Source organism: Wyeomyia smithii, chromosome 2, assembly GCF_029784165.1.
Source record: "Wyeomyia smithii strain HCP4-BCI-WySm-NY-G18 chromosome 2, ASM2978416v1, whole genome shotgun sequence".
NCBI classification, from domain to species: Eukaryota; Metazoa; Arthropoda; class Insecta; order Diptera; family Culicidae; genus Wyeomyia; species Wyeomyia smithii.
In genome coordinates, this window is record NC_073695.1 from 154108412 (window position 1) to 154132550 (window position 24139).

Genomic DNA, 24139 nt, shown 5'->3' on the forward strand with positions numbered 1-24139 from the left:
CTCTCTCGTTGATCTGCCCAGGTATATCGCCCAGGTCCGGTTCTTGGCATTCACCGCGGTCTGCGGTCTCCACGATAGCTGTGCGAATGCTGCACCAGCCGTTTAGGCAATGCGCCCAGCCCCTCCGCCGTGGGTAGCACCGCTTCAAACTGTTGCGCCTATTCCTCCGCAGCCTGGGAGTTCCGGAGCTGCTTTATGTTAAGCCGCGGGGTTCGGCGATGTCGCGCGTGGTATACGGTCGACAGTTTTGAGCCCAATTATACTGCAACTAGGTAGTGGTGAACCGGCCGTCGATGAGAACATAGTCAATTTGATTTGCTATACGTTGGTCAGGTGATATCCAGGTGGTTTTGTGGATGTCCTTACGGGGGAAGAAGGTACTTCGAACTGCCAGTCCTCGGGAAGCTGCGAAGTTGACGCATCTCTGGCCGTTGTCGTTTGTCACGGTGTGCAGGCTATGCGGGCCGATCACCGGCTTGTACATTTCTTCCCTGCCGATCTGCGCGTTCATGTCCCCGATGACGATCCTGATGTCTCTACGCGAGCAGCTATCGTAGAGTTTCTCCAGCTGTGCGTAGAACTCTTCTTTCTCTACATCGGGTCTTCCTTCGTGAGGGCAGTGCACATTGAGGATAGTGTAGTTTTAGAACCGGCCTTTTATTCTCAACAAACACAATCTGTCGCTGATCGCCTGCCACTTGATCACACGACTCTGCATCCTGCCCAGCACTATAAACCCGGTACCCAGCTCATTGGTTGTGCCGCCGCTCTGGTAGTACTGTGCCCTGCGACCACAAATCCTCCGTACCTTCTCTCCTTTCCGGCAAAGCTCCTGGAGCGCAACGATGTCGAAGTGGCGGGGTTCTAGCTGATCCAGCAGAGTCCGGTCACCACCCGAGGCGTTCAGCGATCTACAGTTCCATGTACCGAGATTCCAATTGTCGTCCTTATTTCGTCGCCTAGGTCGTTGCCAATTGTTCCGGTCCGTATTCAATTCTTGATTGTTCGCAGTCTCGCGACGGGGCTGGCGTCTTGGGTGTAGCTGGCGAGACACCGCATTTCATAATTCAGCCGTCCGCTCCGGATCAGACGCTGTTTGAGCCGCCCCTAACATGGGGAACAGACGCTCGGACAAACTGCCCTCATAGGAGAGCAGCTCCCCCTTCCCTGTCAGCATACGACCAAGTTCCCACCGGTTCACCGATCTTCCCTTGGTTGCTCGTATCCCAGTCGGTACCACGTGGAGGTAGGGATAGGAGTTGCTGGGCATTATGCTTTGGACCATACTGGGGTCTATTTTATGCCAACTAGTACGGGTGTACTGCTGGTACGCACTGCCCAGCCGTTTACCCCTAAAGGAACATAAGGTTTTCGGCGGTAATTTTTTATATGAATTCGGTTTATATTGTTCAGATGTAACTTCAGAAAACTTCAGAAAATAACATTACAATGGGTAGTTTAACTGAAATTTTAGGGGAAGTATTTTTTCCACTGGTCATTAAAGGTAACGCAAATTGTATATGAACGTACAAAGGGATATCTTTTATTTAGGGGCCAACCACATACCACGTGGACAGATTTTTGACGATTTCTACCCCCCCCCCCTCAAGCTGTCCACGTGGTATTTGGATGGCCCCTTACTTATTTACTTTAACAAAAATGAACAAAAATAAGTTATATGTTGATTATGATATTCTTGAAAGCAATTTCTTTTGGCAGTGAATAAAGATGTACGTTGCACGAAGCACATTTATTGAACGTTCTATTTTCTTTACGATGTTTAGCACAATTCGCACATCTTTTCATTCGTTCGGTTTTTTGCATGTTATGTGCTGGTAGAACGCGTCTTGAATCAAAACGTTTCTTGTCAGTAGTGATTACAGTGGCTCTCGACCGTTGTCGACATGTATAGTTATTAATAAGGTAACGAGCTATGTTTTGACGAAACTCGAGCCTGGTCAGAAGCGGTCCTTCCATGAGTCGTGCTTCATGTAATTTCATATGCATTATGTATTGTGATATGTCCAATATATCAAAAAAGATTCGCAGATAGTATTTGATTTTCGATCTACGGTCAACTTCATAGCATGCTTAACGCTGATCCATGAGGTCGACCCCACCCATGTACTTATTATAGCCGTTGCGAACCAGAGTGGTCTATGTGCCATCGAGCAAATTATTTAGGAGAAGCAATTTTCGAAAAATCTCTGAATAAAATTTTGTTCAACGGATTCTTTCAAACAAAATATTCTAATATAAAGGTTATGAAGTGGTTTAACATGGGGATACATAAAATTAACAGTTTCTTTGCGAAATCGGTGATTTTATCTCACCAATGTACATAGACCACTCTGACTTCATATATATATTCACTGGAATCCTCGAATCGTTTCGGAACAGAGTGGTCTATGTACACAAACCCGGTAAATGACAAAGAAAATGACGGTAAATCGTATAAAATGGCTAGTGTCACAGGTTATATGATACATATAGCATGTCACATGTAAGATGTCACGTGTTACATTACATGTAACACAAGATATTACATATTACATAATATTTTACATGTTACATATTTCGTGTTACATTACGTGTAACATGTTAGGTATCACGTGTGACATGTACAAAACAAGTGGCATGTTCCTTATCACATGTAATATGCTACATGTTACGTGTTACCTGATAGTATTACATCGATTCATGTACATAGACCACTCTGTTCCGAAACAAAACGGCCATTCTGTTTCGGAAGAATTTTCAACACGGAATGAATCTGCTTTAAAATTCGATTTTCCGAAATATGCAAAAAAACTCATTTTCGAAAAAAATGGTCTTTAGACCACTCTGTTACGCAACGGCTCATATGATGACAGCTGGGCATATAATATTTATTTTTTCTGCAGATCTCACTTGTCTTCTCTTGACTGTTCCAGTCGGGAGCGGAGAAATAAAATTGGTTAACATGTGAATCGATTTTGTGTCTTTCCAATTTACAAATGATATACCATATGAACTCTCGGCGTGAATGTCACCTCTCTGCATACTTTTGTCCAACGGTAAGGATATAGGCAAATTTTTCCGGACGAACAGACGAACAGTACCGCAGGCTTTTATATTTTGCTTCATCAACTTGTATTGTAAAGATGGAGAATTAAAAAAATTGTCAAAGTAAACTTCGCATCCAAGACCTTTTAGTTGCTTCGTTGAGCTTAGTGCAACAGATTCTCCCAATCCAACTTAAGCATTTATTTTCTTGCCTGTATACAAATCGTACTCATAAAGGTAACCTGTGGAAGAATCGGCTCTGCACCACATTTTGAAGCTCCATTTTATAGGTTTATTTTTTATGTACTGCTTCATAACATTATGACCTTTGAACCTGATCATGTGTTCATCTATTGTCTGCCTCTTAATATTGTTCATAGCCTTCTGAAAACATGAATTGAAGTGTTGCAAAACTGGTCTCAGTTGGTATGCTCTGTCATTCGCTCGTGACTGACCCTCATTATCCCAAAATTTAAATTTTGACGTATTTGTTCAAATCTTGTTCTCGGCATAACGTTAGCAATGTATGGGACACCCATATCTTCATCGGTAGATCAGTAACTTCTTAATGCCGGCAATATATGATAGCTCATTATAAAGTTTATACCCAAAAATGCCTTCAATTCCTCTTGATCAATCGTGAAAACTCTTCCGTTTTGTTGTGCGTATCTAATACTTTCACTACAATGTCAGAAACTAACTTATCCAATTGTGACACTTCATCGAAAATGTACATTGGTGTCAATATTCGATTGGGGTTTAAATTTATACGGCCAAATTCATAATCACTATCACGAAATGCACGCGGAATATACATTTTTTTCTCCATTTAAAATTCGGAACATTTTCCGCAGTTTTGCATGGAACGGTACCTGAAGTATCACGTTGGGTTTCCCGAGCTACATTTTCAATTTCGACAATAGAAATCCCATTTTCAACATCTTGAGTAATAAATTGCTGGTCTTCCTCATCCAATAAAAGTTGTACTATTTACAAGTACTATTGTACTATTTAAAAACGATGCTATTGCTATTACTATTTAAAACGATGCACTGTACTATTTAAGAACAATCGGCGGATTTTTGGGGGACTAGGACGGGAGGTTTCTCATTTAGCGGTGACGGAGTTGACGAAAGTCAAAACCGTTCGCATTGACAAGACCCTTTTGTCCTTTAAGCTAATCCGGTGAGCCGAACTGGAGTAGACCAGTCGCTTCGGAATGCTAAATAATAATTATTGATTCTTTATTGAAAATTCATTGCTTTTATAGGCAAATGCAATTGCCGAAATGCTTTAACTCTATGAGTGTACATGTATGGCCAACTTGGGCTCCTACTGGAAACAGCTGGAGTGACGAGCATCAGAATTGCAACGCTGCATTTTGCGTGCTGTTTGAATCGGGCACCAAGCGTTGCAGTACACTCGCTACCATGTCTTGCGGAGTGTAATGTAACGCTTAGGCAACAGGCGTTCAGTTAAACACAGCTGAGTGCGTAATGGAACTTACCTGCGCGAGTCAATGATTTAATTTAATTTTATTTGTTTATAGTTTACGGTACCGTGCGAAAGAGTAAGTATACGCAGGGTGGCCACCCAACCGGGAAAACCGGGAAAAAACCTGGAATCGTTTGAAACCGGGAAAAACCGGGAAAAAACCGGGAATTTCACTGAACATTACAAGCCGAGGTGAGATTGTGCCATACAAACCCATTGTTTGTCAGCCATCTCAAGGCGATCACAAGACCAAAATTTCTTGAATAAGTTTCCTTGAATACTGGACCGAGAAAGACTAGTCTTTTGACCCGGAAAAGATGGCTGAAGAGTCACGGGTTCGAGCGGGGGTTTAGCGTAGTTGGTAACGTCTCCGCCAACCTCGCTGATGACCCGGGTTCGAATCCCACCGCTGACATAGGTGTGGATGGTTGTGGTATGGTGTGATCCACTCACAACCAACCCAAATGGTCTAGATTCAATTCTAGCCGTCACCGGGAGATTTTATGAGGCGAAAAATCTCTGGGATCACGCCTTCCATCGCATGAGGAAGTAAAGTTGTTGGCGCCGGTCCGTTAATCAACGGGTCGTGAGTTAGGGTCTTGGGTGGAGTCGCCTCCCCAGGCATCGGTGATTGGCACAACAACAGTGGCGGAACTAGACCGACGGAAAATAAGCGAGAAAAAAAGTCCACGCTGAATGGTACAATCTCACCCCGGCTGACGGTATATTCAACTCATTTCTTACAGTGCATATATCAGTTTTTGTTTTTATTCATCTTCCTCTTGAAAGCTCACTTGACCATGGTGAGCTCCCCGAAAGTAGCAGTCAAATAGCCTGAATTTTGTCTAGAGCAAATGGTTCACAACGATAATCCCGCGGGTACTGTAGCTGATAGATGTCGTCAAGAATACTCACAACTATTAGGTATGCATTCGACGAAGACATTGCTGACTTCCTACCACAGTAGCGAGAAGCGCCTTGATACTTTTTGTAGCGATCTGATAGCTGGTTCAGGCAAGAACCTTCTTAACTTTACCGTGTATATTAAGAAGATTTTGATTCTCTCGCATGGCGAAACACGTTTGAGCGAGGTTTCTCCGTGAACAACAGTGCGTAGTCACGAATCTGGAAGAGGAAAGACTTGTAGCGCAGCGCTTGCTATCAGGGCTGGCGGTTAATGTGGGTAGTGTGGGTAGTAGTACCCACTCGGAAAATATCCATGTGGGTACTCACCCACACGGAATTATCAGACAAAACCAAAAAAAGATTTATTCACTTATGTTCGAGCGTCTTGATAGAAAAATTTTCACTACACTTTTCACTTTTTATTCACTTTCACTATTTAATTCTATCACTTTTCACTTTTCACTTGCAAATACGTATTTCGGCACTGACATAGTGCCTTCGTCAGTGCTTATTTTGACTGTAATGTTTTAATGGTATTGAATGGTACTGTAAGTGAAGCCTTACCAAAAGTCCGATTAAGTTTGAATTTTGGATGGAGACTTGTTGACAAATCTTTCGAGCCTTGGCGTTTGCATTGAAAAATGCACAAAAATTGCCGATTTTGCATGGGTTTACCTTTACACGCACTAACAAAACAACCCAATCATAATAACCCATGAGTCAGCAGAAAAAAAAAATAACCCGAACTCTAACCGTGATAGCGAAAACAGTGAAACTATTCCATTCAGAAGTGTGCGCGTTCAAAGAACGGTATCCCGCCACGTCAAAAACGGATATCGGGGACGTCGGGGATACGCCCGTTTCGACATCTACAATATCTTGGCACTATTGGACAACAATCAAAGCATCGAAAGACAGCCCGACGACCCTGAGCGATAAGAAGCTTCGAAGGATGCTGAAGACCGGTCAAACTGTGAGCATGGATGGCAACGACTGGTGGGGCAATTTGTATTTTACTGGATTTCAAAATCAAAGCGGCTCTTCTTTCGCTCTGAACTGGTCGTAAAAGGTGAAATTTATAGTAAGAAAAGCCTGCCGGAAGTTGCGTCGTTCATCAAGAAATACCATAAGGGCGAAAACGCGGTGTACTGGCTAGATCTGCCGTCGGCCCACTACTCGGAGCATTCGTTGGAGGCGATTGAGCGTCCCCTAGCTGCGCTCCATTCGAGAGTTTCTGGGTAACACTGAAGCGTAAGATCTACTTCAACAATTTTGTCGCGAAAACTGAGGAAAAATTGATAAATCGAACGAAGAGAGAACACAAAAACATGCCTACATGCCATGTCGATTGTTCTGGTTAACTGCCAAAAGGCCACCCATGAACCTTCTCTGTTCCTTACTACCCACTCGGGCAAATAGTGTGACGCCGGCCCTGCTTGCTAGACGATGCAGTACAGGATGCCGGTGGAGTTGACGAAATGGATATCACCAAGTCGTTGATGCATTACGCTCGCAATTCACATAGCCGATTTGTTGAATTGTTAAAAGCAAAGAAGAAGATGCAGTCAGATCAAGATGAAGAAGCCCGGAAGAAGAATGCCACAGCCCGTGCTATTAAAGCGATAGAAGCAAAAAAGGTAAAACTTCTCGCGGACACCCAGAAAGAGGCTGCACGGATGGATGAGGAGATGCGTGAGCTGGTGAAGTAATGTGTTTAAAGTGTTGTGAGAATCTGATTGGCCTGATAAAAATGACGTTTGTTTTGCAAGAAACGTGTAACATAATTCTTTTATACATTGATTCTTATATGGTTGAGGTGAAAACTTCTCGAAAAAGATGACGTCCGTCACGTTTTTCGAATTTCTGCGACAACTTCTCTAGATTTCAATTAGGCTGAACACGTTTAAAAAGTGACTTTGAGCATTTTGGGATGTAAATCGCAAGTCACGCTTTTTAAATCCTTAATTGTATGGAAAACTGCAGAATTCAGATGTACAATTAACCGGGAAAAATAATTGAACGAACCGGGAAAAAAACCGGGAGTTTAATTTAGGGTTTTGAGTGGCCACCCTGACCACGCTACCAGCGTCGCGGGACGCGTATTGAAAGTTCTTGTGAATAGTGTTCGGCAACGGATCGGGTAGAATTCAATCAGAAGGTTCATGGGTGGCCTTTTGGCAGTTAACCAGAACAATCGACATGGCATGTAGGCATGTTTTTGTGTTCTCTCTTCGTTCGATTTATCAATTTTTCCTCAGTTTTCGCGACAAAATTGTTGAAGTAGATCTTACGCTTCAGTGTTACCCAGAAACTCTCGAATGGAGCGCAGCTAGGGGACGCTCAATCGCCTCCAACGAATGCTCCGAGTAGTGGGCCGACGGCAGATCTAGCCAGTACACCGCGTTTTCGCCCTTATGGTATTTCTTGATGAACGACGCAACTTCCGGCAGGCTTTTCTTACTATAAATTTCACCTTTTACGACCAGTTCAGAGCGAAAGAAGAGCCGCTTTGATTTTGAAATCCAGTAAAATACAAATTGCCCCACCAGTCGTTGCCATCCATGCTCACAGTTTGACCGGTCTTCAGCATCCTTCGAAGCTTCTTATCGCTCAGGGTCGTCGGGCTGTCTTTCGATGCTTTGATTGTTGTCCAATAGTGCCAAGATATTGTAGATGTCGAAACGGGCGTATCCCCGACGTCCCCGATATCCGTTTTTGACGTGGCGGGATACCGTTCTTTGAACGCGCACACTTCTGAATGGAATAGTTTCACTGTTTTCGCTATCACGGTTAGAGTTCGGGTTATTTTTTTTTTCTGCTGACTCATGGGTTATTATGATTGGGTTGTTTTGTTAGTGCGTGTAAAGGTAAACCCATGCAAAATCGGCAATTTTTGTGCATTTTTCAATGCAAACGCCAAGGCTCGAAAGATTTGTCAACAAGTCTCCATCCAAAATTCAAACTTAATCGGACTTTTGGTAAGGCTTCACTTACAGTACCATTCAATACCATTAAAACATTACAGTCAAAATAAGCACTGACGAAGGCACTATGTCAGTGCCGAAATACGTATTTGCAAGTGAAAAGTGAAAAGTGATAGAATTAAATAGTGAAAGTGAATAAAAAGTGAAAAGTGTAGTGAAAATTTTTCTATCAAGACGCTCGAACATAAGTGAATAAATCTTTTTTTGGTTTTGTCTGATAATTCCGTGTGGGTGAGTACCCACATGGATATTTTCCGAGTGGGTACTACTACCCACACTACCCACATTAACCGCCAGCCCTGATAGCAAGCGCTGCGCTACAAGTCTTTCCTCTTCCAGATTCGTGACTACGCACTGTTGTTCACGGAGAAACCTCGCTCAAACGTGTTTCGCCATGCGAGAGAATCAAAATCTTCTTAATATACACGGTAAAGTTAAGAAGGTTCTTGCCTGAACCAGCTATCAGATCGCTACAAAAAGTATCAAGGCGCTTCTCGCTACTGTGGTAGGAAGTCAGCAATGTCTTCGTCGAATGCATACCTAATAGTTGTGAGTATTCTTGACGACATCTATCAGCTACAGTACCCGCGGGATTATCGTTGTGAACCATTTGCTCTAGACAAAATTCAGGCTATTTGACTGCTACTTTCGGGGAGCTCACCATGGTCAAGTGAGCTTTCAAGAGGAAGATGAATAAAAACAAAAACTGATATATGCACTGTAAGAAATGAGTTGAATATACCGTCAGCCGGGGTGAGATTGTACCATTCAGCGTGGACTTTTTTTCTCGCTTATTTTCCGTCGGTCTAGTTCCGCCACTGTTGTTGTGCCAATCACCGACGCCTGGGGAGGCGACTCCACCCAAGACCCTAACTCACGACCCGTTGATTAACGGACCGGCGCCAACAACTTTACTTCCTCATGCGATGGAAGGCGTGATCCCAGAGATTTTTCGCCTCAGAAAATCTCCCGGTGACGGCTAGAATTGAATCTAGACCATTTGGGTTGGTTGTGAGTGGATCACACCATACCACAACCATCCACACCTATGTCAGCGGTGGGATTCGAACCCGGGTCATCAGCGAGGTTGGCGGAGACGTTACCAACTACGCTAAACCCCCGCTCGAGCCCGTGACTCTTCAGCCATCTTTTCCGGGTCAAAAGACTAGTCTTTCTCGGTCCAGTATTCAAGGAAACTTATTCAAGAAATTTTGGTCTTGTGATCGCCTTGAGATGGCTGACAAACAATGGGTTTGTATGGCACAATCTCACCTCGGCTTGTAATGTTCAGTGAAATTCCCGGTTTTTCCCTGTTTCAAACGATTCCAGGTTTTTTCCCGGTTCTCCCGGTTTTCCCGGTTGGGTGGCCACCCTGGATATTGAGTAAAACAGTGGACTGTCCTTTTCAGGATAAAATACCTTATTGAAAAGTTAATATTTTCTCCTAAATTAATTTACACTTTCAAATATTGGAAAAGTAATAAATTTGACTCCATGTCTCAGAATGTACTAAAACATCGTTTTCTTCAGTAACCAAACCTTGTCAAGCCTTATATGACAAGCAACTATATTATTGAAAATAGTCAATCCTTGTTGGAACGCAAATATCAAATGATCTGATTGGTCGTTATTTGATTGCTTTCCCAAACACGGTCGACAGAATTGTGGACCTAGGAATTTGAAATGTTATAAAAGAGCCTGTTTCACATTAGTTCTAAACAGTGACTACAACAATCCTTACTCAGAGGTGGCAGCGGCAGCGATAGGGGCAGGGCCAGCTGATGTAGGAGCACTTCATCTAGTGAAAAGCTCCATTTGTGTGCAGTAGCGGGCAACATCAGTAGTAGGTACATTTACATTAGCCGGCACCTCCTCTAATGAAAAGTTGCCGTGTTTGGACAACACACAAACGTTCTGGGATGCTGGCATTTAGAAGACATGGTCCATCAAATTTTCAGTGTGAAAACAGCTTTCAACTGTGTTATCTGATACTTATGTAAAAAAAAAGATGCTTATGTAAACTGTGTTATCAGAGAAATGCTTTAATTCTCTCTGTCGGGATAGCACACGGATGCGATCAACATTTAATCCGATATGAAATTGATCAACAATTGTCCTTATAAAGACAACAAACAAATCATTGAAGATTTATTATTTTCTCGTTTTCAGCTAGATATAAAGACATTTATTTACATTTTATTTAAATATTATTTAATTTTAATTTTAATCTGCATGCATCTGCATAGTGTATTCCTGTTCAGTGATGAATGTGCAAATTGAAATTCGGTAGCACTTAAACTCCCTTTTGCACAAAACTTTAAGCATATTCAATACAAGTAACGAACAACCTTATATAGTTCTACGTCAACCTTACGGTCGTGTCTTTGCAAACAACCCTTGTGACTTTTTTAAATATAATTTTGCGACCAGCGTGTGCTAGTAGTGTAAAAGTGCAATGAATAGTTAGTCATGAAAAAGTACACGAATATTCAGTGTTCTTTGATCGCGAATCATTCACCCGACCGCAACGAGCAGCCGTATGAAGTGCACCCTGGTAATCGAAGACAGCCAATAACTCGTTCTCGAAATAAACGGATCCTGCAATCATACTGGAAAGGCGGAGAGCACAACGCCTGGTTTCAACTCCAAGAACACCACTGAAAAAGGATTGGTGACTGGATTAAAAACATATCGTCGATAAAGAATATATATGCCTATATTTAAGATACTGTAAGTAGTCATTTATATCACCATTTTCTATAGAAAAAATCGAAGAATAAAGTGTATTTTATAAAAAAATAAAAATAGGAAAAAATATGTTTGTATTTAGTTTAAATTTATTTATATATTTATTTCGTCAAACAAATGTAGACTACAGTTAAAATAATACAACGTTTTCTTGTTACATTATTTCCAGTAGTTAGTCGTTTTTTGATTTGATTTCTGCCCATAATGATGTCGGTATTTTCGCAGTGCTGATTATAGTGACGCATCATGCGATTTATCGGGCCATTTTTTGAGCAGTTAGTTCTGTGAGAGCTTTCCGAAAATATTTTACGATTTCTTAATTGACGAAAAATTTAGTTGCGATAATAAAAATGTAGTTGCGATAATAATTTAGAAGATTGCACGCGTTGAGAAATAATGTTATTGATAAAATGAAGCATTGAAAGTTCGCAGCGTTCTTTAAATGCTTGTATTTTTACAAGCATGCAGCGTGCTTCATGTGATGGTAAGGGAAATGCTGTCCAATTTAGCTTACGAAGCGCGTACAAAAGAAATTGTTTTTGGACAGATTCAATGCGTCCTACATGTGTTACAATATAGGGATTCCATACAATGCCACAATATTCCAGAATTGGTCGGACGTATGTAATATATAATAGTTTGATTGTGTATGGGTCTTGGAAATTATGGCCGAAGCGTTTTATAAAGCTCAGCATACTATTTGCTTTGTTGATTATTGTGTTATAATGTTCTATGAATGTAAGTTTGGAGTCTAAAAGTACGCCTAGGTCCCTTACGATTTTGCATTTTTCTACTGGTTGGTTTCCTAAGAAAATGTCTGTTGGTGGTGTTACTGTTTTTCTGCTAAAGGCTATTGAATTACATTTTTTCATGTTGAGTTGCAATAGACTTTTGTTGTCAAAAACACGAGATATCCGCCTATTCCAGGTGATGCTAAACTTTTCGGGAGGTGTTGCAATATTCAAACTGGGTGTTGCAATACTCAGTAAAGCGATTCCAAACTTATGACGGGTAATGTATATCTCATTGAATAATGTTGACATCGATTTTCTGGCAGCTGTTATCGATGTAAATAATCTCAACTAGGTAAAAAAAAACAAATACCTTGAAAAAGCTGTGTGATAAACCTCGATCCCATCTGCGCACTATGGTCGGAATCGTGAAATTCCACGACAAAAATCTGCACACTCAATCAGATAATAAAAGTTCGGTAATTATTATTACAATTTCGATCGGGAGGTTTGAGAAAATACAGAGTAGTTTGTAAAACTGACATAACTTTACATATTTTCTGTATTCAGCAAATAATTTTACTGAATACTGCTATACTTTCTGCTGAACTGCTCGGTAAATTAAACTTTTACCGAATATTTGTAAAAAACTACTGGGCTAACTATAGAGCTGTCAATTTTTTTCTATTCGTTGCTCTCGTTCTGGTTGTCAAGTCACATTCTCGGTTCAGTTTGAAGTACCTGCGGAAAAAAAATGGAGGACCTTTTCCAGCAACTTCAGCAAAAAGATGATCGCATAGTACAAATTTTTCGTAAGTATATAATAATAAAAATTTGTACATATTTGTATATATTTTAGACATTAAACCATCACATTATTTGTTTCTACTGCCGAGCACCTGTTGCAGGCTACGTAAATAGTTTACATCGACATGTTAATGATCACATCCGGAAGAATCATTTCGATTCCGAAAAAACTATTTTTGACTGCACATTTCCACAATGTGACTGTCGATATGGAAATTTTTATTCTCTTAAGAGACATATTCTTGAGAAGCACCCCACCGAAAGTCATTCAATGTCGGCAATCGAACATCAGCATGAACTTCTAGAACTCTTCAATTTACCCGACAACACTCAAAAACAGCAAAGGAATACAGTACCGGAGCTGGTATCTTTGGAAGATATTACAAAAGTAATAAACATTAGCGTTTGTCGTATGACAGCAGATGTCGGATTACCGCACACGAAGATCAAAGATTTCGTAAATCTTTGCGAAACTATCGTGCATCACATAACGTCTTACTTAAAAGAAAAAATCCTGGAATTTTACAATAATCGTAGCGTAAATATCAACCCAGAAGATTCAATATTTCTACAAAATTTATTTTCTTTGGATCAACTGTTTGATCAAGTAAAGACATTTTCCAGTCAAACCAAATTTTTGAATAAGTTGGCCGTGTCTATGCCTGTTGCGCGAGAATTGCTACTCAATCGTCGTGAGGACGTGCGACATGTAAATTCGGTTCCGAGAAGTGTTCTTGTGAATGAAACTGCGTCATACATTAGTGTTGTAGATACACTCAAATTGATTTTTAGAAACCCTGAAACCAGAAAGCTATTAGCAGAATCTTACCTCGATTCGTCTGATACGCCATGCGTTACTGAGTATAGCTCTTTCAAAACAGGTGAAACGTACAAGCAACATGAGTTCTTCCGCCGATTTCCAGAATCAATCAGACTGACCATATACCAGGATGACGTCGAGCTTGGTAATGCATTCAGCTCCCGTGCAGGTATAAACAAAGTTTGTAACTTCAGCTTTAAAATACAAAATATCCCGGAGAAATGGAATTCTTCCCCACGCACGGTTTTTCCTTTATTATACTGTAATTCAATTGATGTTAAGAAGCATGGATATCGAAAAATACTCGAACCTCTTATAAGTGATCTCAAGCGTCTTGAAAATGGAATTACTGTAAGTTATGGAGCGCAAAAATTCACTTTGCAGGCGATTGTAACCATATTTTGCGGAGATACCCTGGCCGTGCATGATGTATTTGAATTACTAGGACCAAGCGCAAACTTTTTTTGTCGATTATGCCAAGTTTCGAGAGAAATCTTTCACAAAAAACCTCTCGTTAAACATCCATCCCGTACCAGAGATTGGTATGAAAGTAATCTATCAGCCGTACAGCACGGATTAAAAGCTCCGAAAGATTGTGGATTGAAGGTATCTGGTTGCATACTGAATGAACTGCAATTCTTTCATATTAGCGATAATCATTGTCTCGACCCTATGCATGATTTAGCCGAGGGCGTAGTTCCATTGACTGTTCAGCTTGTACTGGCATATTATTACAGCAATAAAGAAACAAAGCTTAGCGCTAAATATATTAATGATCGCATGAATAACTTCATATACGGTTATGCTGATCGTCATAATAAGCCATCATCCAATTTTACAGATGAAATGTTGTTACGCCCTTCAAAGCATAAGATAAAACAAACCGCTTCTCAAACATTTTTGCTATTGCGTGCTTTTCCATTTCTTTTCGGACACAAGCTTGCTAAAAAATGCCCATACATGCAAATGATCGGTAATCTGATTAATATTGTCAGAATCATTATTTCACCTGTGGTATCAGAACATCTTCTCTCACAGTTAGATGAACATATATCGCAATTTGAAAATGTGTTCTATGACAAATTCGATCGAAAAATCAATAAATTGCATCACCTTAAACATTATTCAACATGCATAAGAAAAAGTGGAGCGATGAAACAATACAATTGCCTTCAGTTCGAACAAACGAACAAAATGAGCAAAAATCAAGCAGCGACATGTCGCAACTTTAAAAACATCGGCATTAGCCTTGCAAAAAGACATTGCTTCAGAATGGTTCTTAACATATTAGATCACCCTTTCTGTGATCAGCTAACTTATAAATCAGGACAAACTGTCAACCGTTTGAATTGCATGAGTGAATCCTACATACCCCCACATTATGAGTTCGTTTACGTTCCCAAAACAGTTTTATTGAACGGTATAGAATTTCGCCCAAATCTCATAGTTGGCCTAAAAAATCATGAAAATATTCTATTTCCTGTATACGGTATAATACGCGAGATCGTAGTACTATCGGGCAAAACTTTTTTTCTGTTGCGAATGTGTGACACCACGGACTATAATGAATTCTATGAAGCTTATGAACTACAAATCACAAAGCAAGAAAAATTTATCGGCACTGAAGATTGTTTCACACATGCAATCTTCTCATTTTGGATCCCGTATAACTGCAGTCAGAGATACATTTCGAGGCGATGTTATAACCGAGATTATTGATCTGTTGTACGTAAATCATATTTATCCATTTTTTTAACTGTTGAATAACCATTCTCATACCAGGCAACGAAGAAATTGAAGATCTGGAAACATTCCTAGAGTTAAATGAACGTGACTATAGTAGATTACAGTTAACAACAAAAATGATCAAAACCATCGAAAAATTACAAGCACAGTTTCGTGAAAAGCCAGAAGACTGCAAGGAACATGAAGAATGGATTGAAGAGGTGTCGAATAACGATTCGGAATATTGTCAGGAAAATGCAGTCTCCTGGGATGCTGATAATCCTTATCATGGCATTTCACTCGAGGAAGTTAGCATCTAGTTATTTTTTTGTGAAAAACAGTCACTGTATTTTCTAACCTCTTTCAGAATATTAGTATCGATCGTATTTTGGAACGTACTTCCGATGGCATTGTACTTATGGAAATACTGCAAGAAAATGAAAGAATAAGCGATAGTATCACTAGAAAAATTTGTAATGTTTTGTGTGAATGCTTGAAATCGCTGTATGGATGGTATGTAACGATGCTCATTAAATTAAATTACCACTACATAATTCTTACTCCACAGTCGTCCAAGTAATTTTCACAAAAACCAAATGGCCATATCACTAGTTCAGAGTTACCCATCGCTCGCAGCAACTACAAAAGAAGTACCACAGGTACGTGTATCCAAATTCAATTTCTTCTCAATCATTATTTAAAAAAAGTACCTCCGCTTATCAACACAAGAGATTGTATCGTGTTTACATCTTAATCCTTACTGTCACTATATACAAACGAAACAGGGTTGGCAGAATTCACTATTTGTATGTATTAGTAAAGTAGTATTCCAGAGCAATCGGTAACTGACGTCACTTCCGAAAGTACGTGCGATCTGAACCTTTACCATTGCCATTTCATGTAGGAAGCGTACAAGGTTTTGTCTTCCTGCGCTAAAATGGCGAGCGTTTCTTGCATTCAGTTCATTACTCTTGTAAATGAGCACAATCTTTTTAATTAAATAATTTTTCCCACAAAATGGTTGTTTGACATGGCACAATGATTTAGCGAACTAAAATGCCGAAGCTCAATTGATACTTGTAGATATATACCAATAAATAGAGTTGTGGCTGTGTGGCCGTTTAGAATTATTATTAATTCATTATTATTCAAAATTACAGATTAAGCCATAGTTTATTTTTAGGCATTATGGTTCCATGCTCATGCGAGAGGCCTGAATCGGCATGCAGGACGTATTTACTATCGCATGGAGTACTTAGCTCGTAAGTCCGAGGAGCGCGTGATTAAACGTCGACGACTGCAAGTAATACCAGTCAACATAAACCATTCGGTTGATTTGCCAACTGATGATTTGAGCGTTACGGAAAGTCAAGAACTGGTATGTTTTTTTTTTATGAATCATCAATAATTTCAAACGTTCATATTTTTAAGCTTCTTGAGCTGAAATACATCTGCCCTAATCAGCAAACAAGAGCTCGCGTACTTAAGCTCTGGGAGAAAACATTTACAATTAGACGTAACAATTATTCATCAATGCTCGATCTTCTTGAATCTTTTCCGGTACTATCGGCATACAACGGAGAGTTAGTAAGTTGATTTTTGATTCTATGATACGAATATCAATCACATGAATTTTAACTTCATGGAGACCCTCAATTTATATTTATTGTTAACTTGCAGATTTCTTACGATTTCAAAATGATGAAACCAGCAGCAGGAGAATTTTTCGAAAAGTGGATTACGCTAGAACAAAAAATCCTAACCACTTACAAGGAGATGTTTATAGAAATTAGGCATGGTAACACGATTTAAAATATTTGTCTTAGTTCAGTGAATAATTATATTACATATCGTTGTAGATTTCATACGTGCACTTGCCATTATAAAGGAAAAAAACCCATCACGGGGATCTAAAAGGCGCCAAGCAGACAATGGGGGAAATAATCCGCTCAATGGAATTGTTCACTTTATTGGAGTAAGTAAGGCATCAATCAAGTGATTCAACTTTATAGTTTTTGTGTTATATGTTATAGGCTGACGATGAAATACCAACAGACGAAAACATTCCATTGTTGATTGTTCGTGGCTCCTTTTCTGCGGACTCCAACGAATGTACTCTCCGCCTTTTAGGTCACAACATACCCGTGGGCAACGATTTGCGATCCGCCTTCAAAATTTATCTCGAATCGCTCACTGTTTTCAACATAACACCTGCTGCATTCGATAAGCAGTTCTTCCTGTTTTTCAATGGTGCTGTCTTCGGCTTTGAAACTTTGAGCACAACTGGCATGAAGTTTATGCACAGTCTACAGCAGTAAAAACGATTTTCGCTTGGACAAATTCGATGCGGCGAACATCGATTTTTGATTTTTTTTTTGCTTTTTAATACTTAAAATTTTTAATTATCTTTGTATAAGAATATATTTCATCAAAACAACGTTGAATCATATTTCTGGTTTACTTAAATATTTAAAAATAAACAAATAACAAACATCCTTTCCCTACTGTCTTAAACAACTTACAGATTTGATCGGTAGTTCTGACAACTAATTGCATTTGCCGTTTTCACAGATTGAGTCGGTAATAATGACAGAAAGCTTCAACAATTTGATTACTGATTGTTCGGTAATGGTTTATATTACCGAACGTTTTACTGAGCGCTCAGCTGTTGAAAAGTCGGTGAAAAAATAAACGAATTCGGTGATTTAATTTAAGTGTGTGTAAGTCGGAAACCATAGATGCTAGAGATTTCTTGTCTTCTAGAAAGTTACTCTACTAAGAGGAATCTATCTTTTGGTATGACTGGTACTAGGGTGGTCCTATTGTACTCAAAATAAAAATTGTAACTTTATTATCTTACTACTTAGAGCAATATTGTCTTCCACAAAATTGTAGCTAATTTAATTTCATGAAACTTTGTTAAAAAATTATTGCTCTACCTCGTTTCTTCACTGTTTTAGGTCAGTTTTTCCAAATTCATTCGGGGTGGGTCTAGAAAAATTACTATTATTGCTCTAGTTTTTTCAGCTTTATTCGGATTTGAAAGTGGTGTTCGAGTGACTTTTAGGACGTGAAAAACTGCATCTTTTGACACTTATAGATAATAGCTAACTTTTCAGAGAAAAAAGTTACAGGTATTTTTCCGTTTTAAAATGACACTTTTTGGAGGCACCCTACTCTTTTGTTTGCACATTTATGCAACAACACATTTAGGATGAAATTTCATAGTTTTACCTTCAAAATGCTTTTTGTAGAATTAGTCAACTTTTGTTCCCTTTAGGGTTAAAATGCATTTAAAAACTTCGAGTTTTCACAAAAAAATTTGCTAATCTAGCATTCAAAACCATCTAGTCATTCCAATTCGATTTTTATTTGGAAAATTTCTTCGAGTGACTTTCGGGGCATGAAAAAGCGCTTATTCTGATGTCAATAAATAGTTTCTAACGTTTGTTAAAAAATTATAGTTGTTTTGAAATGTTGTTTATGTATCATATTGTTGTAAAAGCAAAATAAATGCATAAAATATACTCAAATATGGCGTTATTTTGTAACAACGTGTAAAATTCATATTTTTTTTATGTTGATAGCATTGCATAGCACTCTCCAGTAGTGTTTTTAGTACTTGTTTACATACACGTTGGACGAAATCGTTGCCATTAGTAAAAACAGCCGAAGACAAATTGTATTTAAAAGAAAAAAAGAAAGAAGTGCAAGGTATTTTATTGGAAAAGTTCAACGCTCGTGTCGATCTACCTAAACAGGGAGGAGGAGGATCATCATTGCATTGGCACTCGGTCTAAACGAAAATTGATGAAAAACCTAGCTGCTATAATAGTAATAATAAACAGCCTAGTTCAGGTGAGCAATTTCACAGAAAATTTTTCAGCTTTATTTTTTTTTTTAATTATCATTTTTGAAACATTGCACTGGTGTTCCTGTAAGCTAAAGATAACATTTTGTGCATTCGAGTGTCTATAAATGATCATAACTGTTTCTAGCATTTAAACGATTTGATTGATCGGTATAGTATCTCCGGCAAAGTTGTAGATATTAGTTTCGTCCTTCAAAAATAAAGTATTTGGTATCCCATGCCTGCGACACTTCATAAAATTTTAGCACCTTCTACCAGGATCATGGCAAGTCTACCCCTTTCAACGGGATTTATTGAATAAGGCCCTGAAGCTGGAAACAAATATTATCGGAACGATCGCCAATTTCACGCCCGAAAAAATTCTAGAGCTGCGAATTTTACGGATGTGCTATGGATTCTTCAGATCTGCCAGAAAAAGAATAGCTATTCAAAGGTCTACGATTGAGTGGAAAGAGTACTTGGATTAATATAAAAACAATTCAGGTTTGTAAATATTTGAATATGTAGAGAACCCTATGAATATGCCATTTTTCAATTTAAAAACAACGATAATTTATTTTCTACGAGCATTGGAAACTATTAATTGACATCAAAATAAGCGCTTTTTCATGCCCCGGAAGTCACTCGAAGAAATTTTCCAAATAAAAATCGAATTGGAATAACTAGATGGTTTTGAATGCTATATTAGCAATTTTTTGTGTTAAAACTCGAAGTTTTTAAATGCATTTTAACCCTAAAGGGAACAAAAGTTGACTAATTCTTTGAAGGTGAAACTATGAACTTTCATCCTAAACGTGCTGTTGTTGCATATATGTGCAAACAAAGGAGTAGGGTGCCTCCAAAAAGTGTCATTTTAAAACGAAAAAATACCTGTAACTTTTTTCTCTGAAAAGTTAGCAATTATCTATTAGTGTCAAAATATGCAGTTTTTCACGCCCTAAAAGTCACTCGAACACCACTTTCAAAGCTGAAAAAACTAGAGCAATAATAGAATTTTTTTCAGACCCACCCCGAATAAATTCGGAAAAATTGACCTAAAACAGTGAAGAAACGAAGTAGAGCAATAATTTTTTTAACAAAGTTTCATGAAATTAAATTAGCTACAATTTTGTGGAAGACAATATTGCTCTAAGTAGTAAGATAAAAAAGTTACAATTTTTATTTTGTGTACAATAGGACCACCCTAGTACCAGTCATACCAAAAGATAGATTCCTCTTAGTAGAGCAACTTTTTAGAAGACAAGAAATCTCTAGTATCTATGGTTTCCGACTTACAGATTTTTGTCGTGAAATTTCACGATTCCGACCATAGTGCCGCGGCAGGAAATGCAGCCGCAAGGATAAAGAAATTCGAAAACATTGTAAGTATTTTACGATTATCTAAAACTCTCAAGTTAGTAAAATGTTTAGATGTTGTGATTTCACCCAACAAAGTACACTGAAAAAACTGCGCACGCTTCATCCAAGTGTTTCATCAAAGGATATGAATATGACTCTGCATTATTTGAAGAATTTTTTTTATCGAATTCAATCATTTTTTACTTTCGTTTCAAGTTGTCGCGCACATTGAGTGACATCTATGAACCGCACATCATTTACGTATGATTCCAACATCCCTTTCAAGTGAATTGCACTTGAATCTGCCCCACTGTTTCATCACAGTGATTATCATGTGCGAAACACTTTCAGTTGATTTGTTTTGTTCTTATATGTTAAATGACGAGCCGTTTGTGCTGAGTAGTAGAAAAATGGCGACAGATGAAGATTCAGCGAGTGTAATACGGCCTTGAAGTTCGTCCATTTTCCGGACTATACATCTGTAAATTTTTGCAAGGTAAGTGGTTTGTGTTCCGTAAAAGAATCGAATTTGAATCATACTTTTATTTCGTTCTTCCATCACAGACATTCTAATGAAAGCATCTTTGCGCTAGAGGTAAGTTTTTGTTTACTATAACTTCAATTAATTAAATTAAATTAATTGAATTCTTTATTTGCTTTACAGGCTTCTTCGATAGAGAAGGAAAATTTTATATTTGGTGATGAAACGTTATAATTTAAATTTTAAGCTTTACAAATAAAAGAAAGGTTTCATTGTAGAACTGTTTTCATTTGAAAATCGAATAAAAAACATTAGAACTTCGGTAAACTTTCATTTGAGACTAAAAATCCAAACACTTTGTGCCTATGTGTTATAACACGCGAATTGAAAGTGTTTTCCTTTTGAAAATGAGGTTTTGCACGATGAACAATTCTAAAGTGTTTCGCATAAGAAGTCTATATGATTTGATCAGTAGGGCGAATTCAAGTGAGGATGAAAAGCAATATAATAATGTTACGTGCAGCAATATAATGATATTACGAAAATATTATTATTCATGGTAATCTCACAATCCACTTTCCTATTTTTTCTCATCAAATCCAAAATGAAATCTGAATCTTCTCTTTATTAATATTACTCCTAATCAAAGAGCTAAATATCATTTTGTTAAATGTAAAGATTTATGACAGAACGAAACAGTCACACGTTTTGATCATTGAGTTTCGCAGTACAACAAATGAATTCTTGTAGCATCAAATATTCTTCGTGAAAAAGTCAAATTTGATGATAGGGCCTTACGATCGCTTACCTGTCGCCAGTAACCATCAAGCTGCAACACACTTTCGAAAGTTAGAAGAAACACAGTTCAGTAATAATACACTGGTTCGTGAACATGCCACAGGTTCATACCTGTGGCATGGATATTGGATATTAGCCAAATTCTCAATTATTTTGGATATTAGCCAAAATTGTTTCACGTTTGCTGCCTTCCCAAATGCATTTTTTGACAATCGGCTTCCGTAGGGACCTTGTTTAGCGTGTGTACCATCACGAGAAACTGTTTTCTCGATTTTGGTAAAAATGGCATATTAGCCAATTTTTGAATTATGGGCAGACACGTACACGTACACGACACGTACATACAATGCCACCGAACGTATTTTCAGTAGCCAATACTAACACCAGTCTTAGGCGTCGGACACAAATTTCGCGAATAGCGTCAAAACAGTTCGGGATGTGCTTGGACGCGCGTAATCGTTTTCGTTGTTAATAGGGTGTTGTATCATGATCGGACCAGTCAGAAAATGTACCATGATCGGACCATTTTTTTATATGCAAGATTTCTTAACTTTTGAGCAAAAAACTGTGTCAAATATGAAGCAGCATCATAAAATAACTTCTTCTGATGATGTTCAGGAGGTTTCATCCAGATTGCTTGAATATTACTACGATTAAAAATGTTTTGAAAAATGAACTATTTTCGAGTACAAATTGCCCTTACAATTGTTTTCAATGCTTGTTTTCAAGCAGTGATTTGAGAAACAAATATTCAAAGATTGCAGTATATTTTCCAGTAATATCTAAATTCAATGTAGGAACACTTTTTTTTATTAAATATTTGCTTTAAAGTTGGAATTATTGGTGAAACGCGAAGGCCTGTTTTGTATCATGATCGGACCAGCATTGAACCATGATCGGGCCAGCCTACTTCTGAGACATTACCGTTTCACTTTGCTTATGCTTGATATACCTAATGGAGGGTTTCACATATTGCTATTCACCGCGAATATTGGTACTTATTACGGGAGAGTTCACGGTGAAATCAGAGTGAAGTGAATACAATCCTATAATGGGACTCACGTAGGTTAACAAAACGTCGCAAAGTGACAACTGCTGTGAAATCTAGGTTACATATTATGAGTGTCATATCACTAAAATGAAAACGGAAAAAGTGACGTTTTGCGTGGAATTTTTTCACGACCATTTTGAACGGTGAAGTTTCACGAAAATGAGGAAAATTAATCGATTGATTTGTGATCTAATGATAATATAGGCATCGGATTTATTTTTCAGTAACAAGACTCTTTGAGACTAACCAAGCTGCGGCTAATGTAAGAAACGGAAAAAAATGACCTTCGAATTTCGTTTAGTGGTAGGGTTTAAACGTTTCGTCTTCTCGAAAAATGTCCTCATACAAAATTTCAGCTCAATCGGACTTCGGAAAGTGGTGCCTCAAACTCAAACTCGGCCAAAGTGTCACTTTTTTGACTGATGAAGTTCATGAACTGTTCGATATCGAAATTTTTTGCATGCCAAATGTCCTAGAAATGAATGAAACGTCAGGATCTGGTGTTATTTCGAATAAAAAAATCGGAAATCTCCACTTTTTGAGACTTAAATATTTTTATGCTGGGACACCAGTGAAGTATACACTGAAAAAAAAAAATATTTGTAATTTTGCACACTAGTAAAAGTTTTAGTTCGTCAATTTTTCTTTTTTTTTCTTTTTCTTCATCATGTCAAGTATGCCGTTAGTGAAACAAATCGAGCCGTACGTTCCCGGTACTATTCCGTTTGCGCAGTATTTCGAGCAGTTGGACTGGGTGTTTGCGCATCATAAAGTGGTTGATCCGGCGGAGCAAAAATTTTCGTTTCTCGCTGTAGCAGGGAAGTCTACAGCGAGTTAAAGCTTCTTTTCCCTGGCAAGGATTTGAAAGCTTTATCGTTTAAAGAGATTACGGATGCTCTTAAAAAACGGTATGACAAGACGGAAAGCGATTTGATCCATCGCTACAGATTCTACAAACGCGATAAAGGGCCGAATGAAACAGCTGTGGATTTCATACTAGCTGTTAAGCTCCAAGCAGAGTTGTGTGAATTCGGACAGTTTAAGGACATGGCGATTCGCGATAAGTTGGTTTGTGGAATCCGCGATGAGGAGCTACAAGCCGTTTGTTTTATGAGGACGATCTAACCTTGGCGAAAACGAAGAAACTCATCACGAATAAGGAAGCAGCAGAAGAGAGGGTGAAAATAATCTCTCGAGTTCCAGTTTGCGCCGTACGAGCGTGTTGAACAGGCTTGGGAATCGGGACAATCGGTCTGATTCCGAGATCGCTCGCGTGGACGGAGTCGTCAGCCTAGCAGAGGAAGGAGCAGAAGCCGATCTGTTTCGTTTGAGCGTAAAAG

The 24139-nt window shown here is 38.7% G+C and overlaps 2 protein-coding genes across 4 annotated transcripts in view; one reads left to right on the top strand and one right to left on the bottom strand.

Moving 5' to 3' along the window:
- Positions 1-24139, bottom strand: part of LOC129725657 (grpE protein homolog, mitochondrial) — a 151284-nt gene that overhangs the window by 73909 nt on the left and 53236 nt on the right. The window lies entirely within an intron of this gene.
- LOC129725654 (uncharacterized) lies at positions 9301-18230 on the top strand. Of its 2 annotated transcripts, XM_055681709.1 has the most exons (9): positions 9311-12720; positions 15318-15568; positions 15628-15773; positions 15829-15919; positions 16444-16638; positions 16692-16847; positions 16941-17058; positions 17120-17235; positions 17294-18230. In XM_055681709.1, exons 1-9 carry the CDS (start codon positions 12663-12665, stop codon positions 17576-17578), a joined length of 1416 nt encoding a protein of 471 aa, XP_055537684.1. In that variant the 5' UTR covers positions 9311-12662; the 3' UTR covers positions 17579-18230. The 2 variants fall into 2 exon arrangements, with proteins under 2 accessions (XP_055537683.1, XP_055537684.1); XM_055681708.1 differs by lacking the exons at positions 15628-15773; positions 15829-15919; positions 16444-16638; ... (2 more) ...; positions 17120-17235; positions 17294-18230 and having other exon boundaries at positions 9301-12707; positions 12768-15393.

Bases quoted from the DNA above. Each gene is read 5' to 3' on its own strand.
- LOC129725654 (XM_055681708.1), top strand. From the start codon at position 12,663: ATGGAGGACCTTTTCCAGCAACTTCAGCAAAAAGATGATCGCATA. The intron at 12,708-12,767 runs GTACAAATTTTT...TATATATTTTAG, and splicing joins AGCAAAAAGATGATCGCATA to ACATTAAACCATCACATTAT.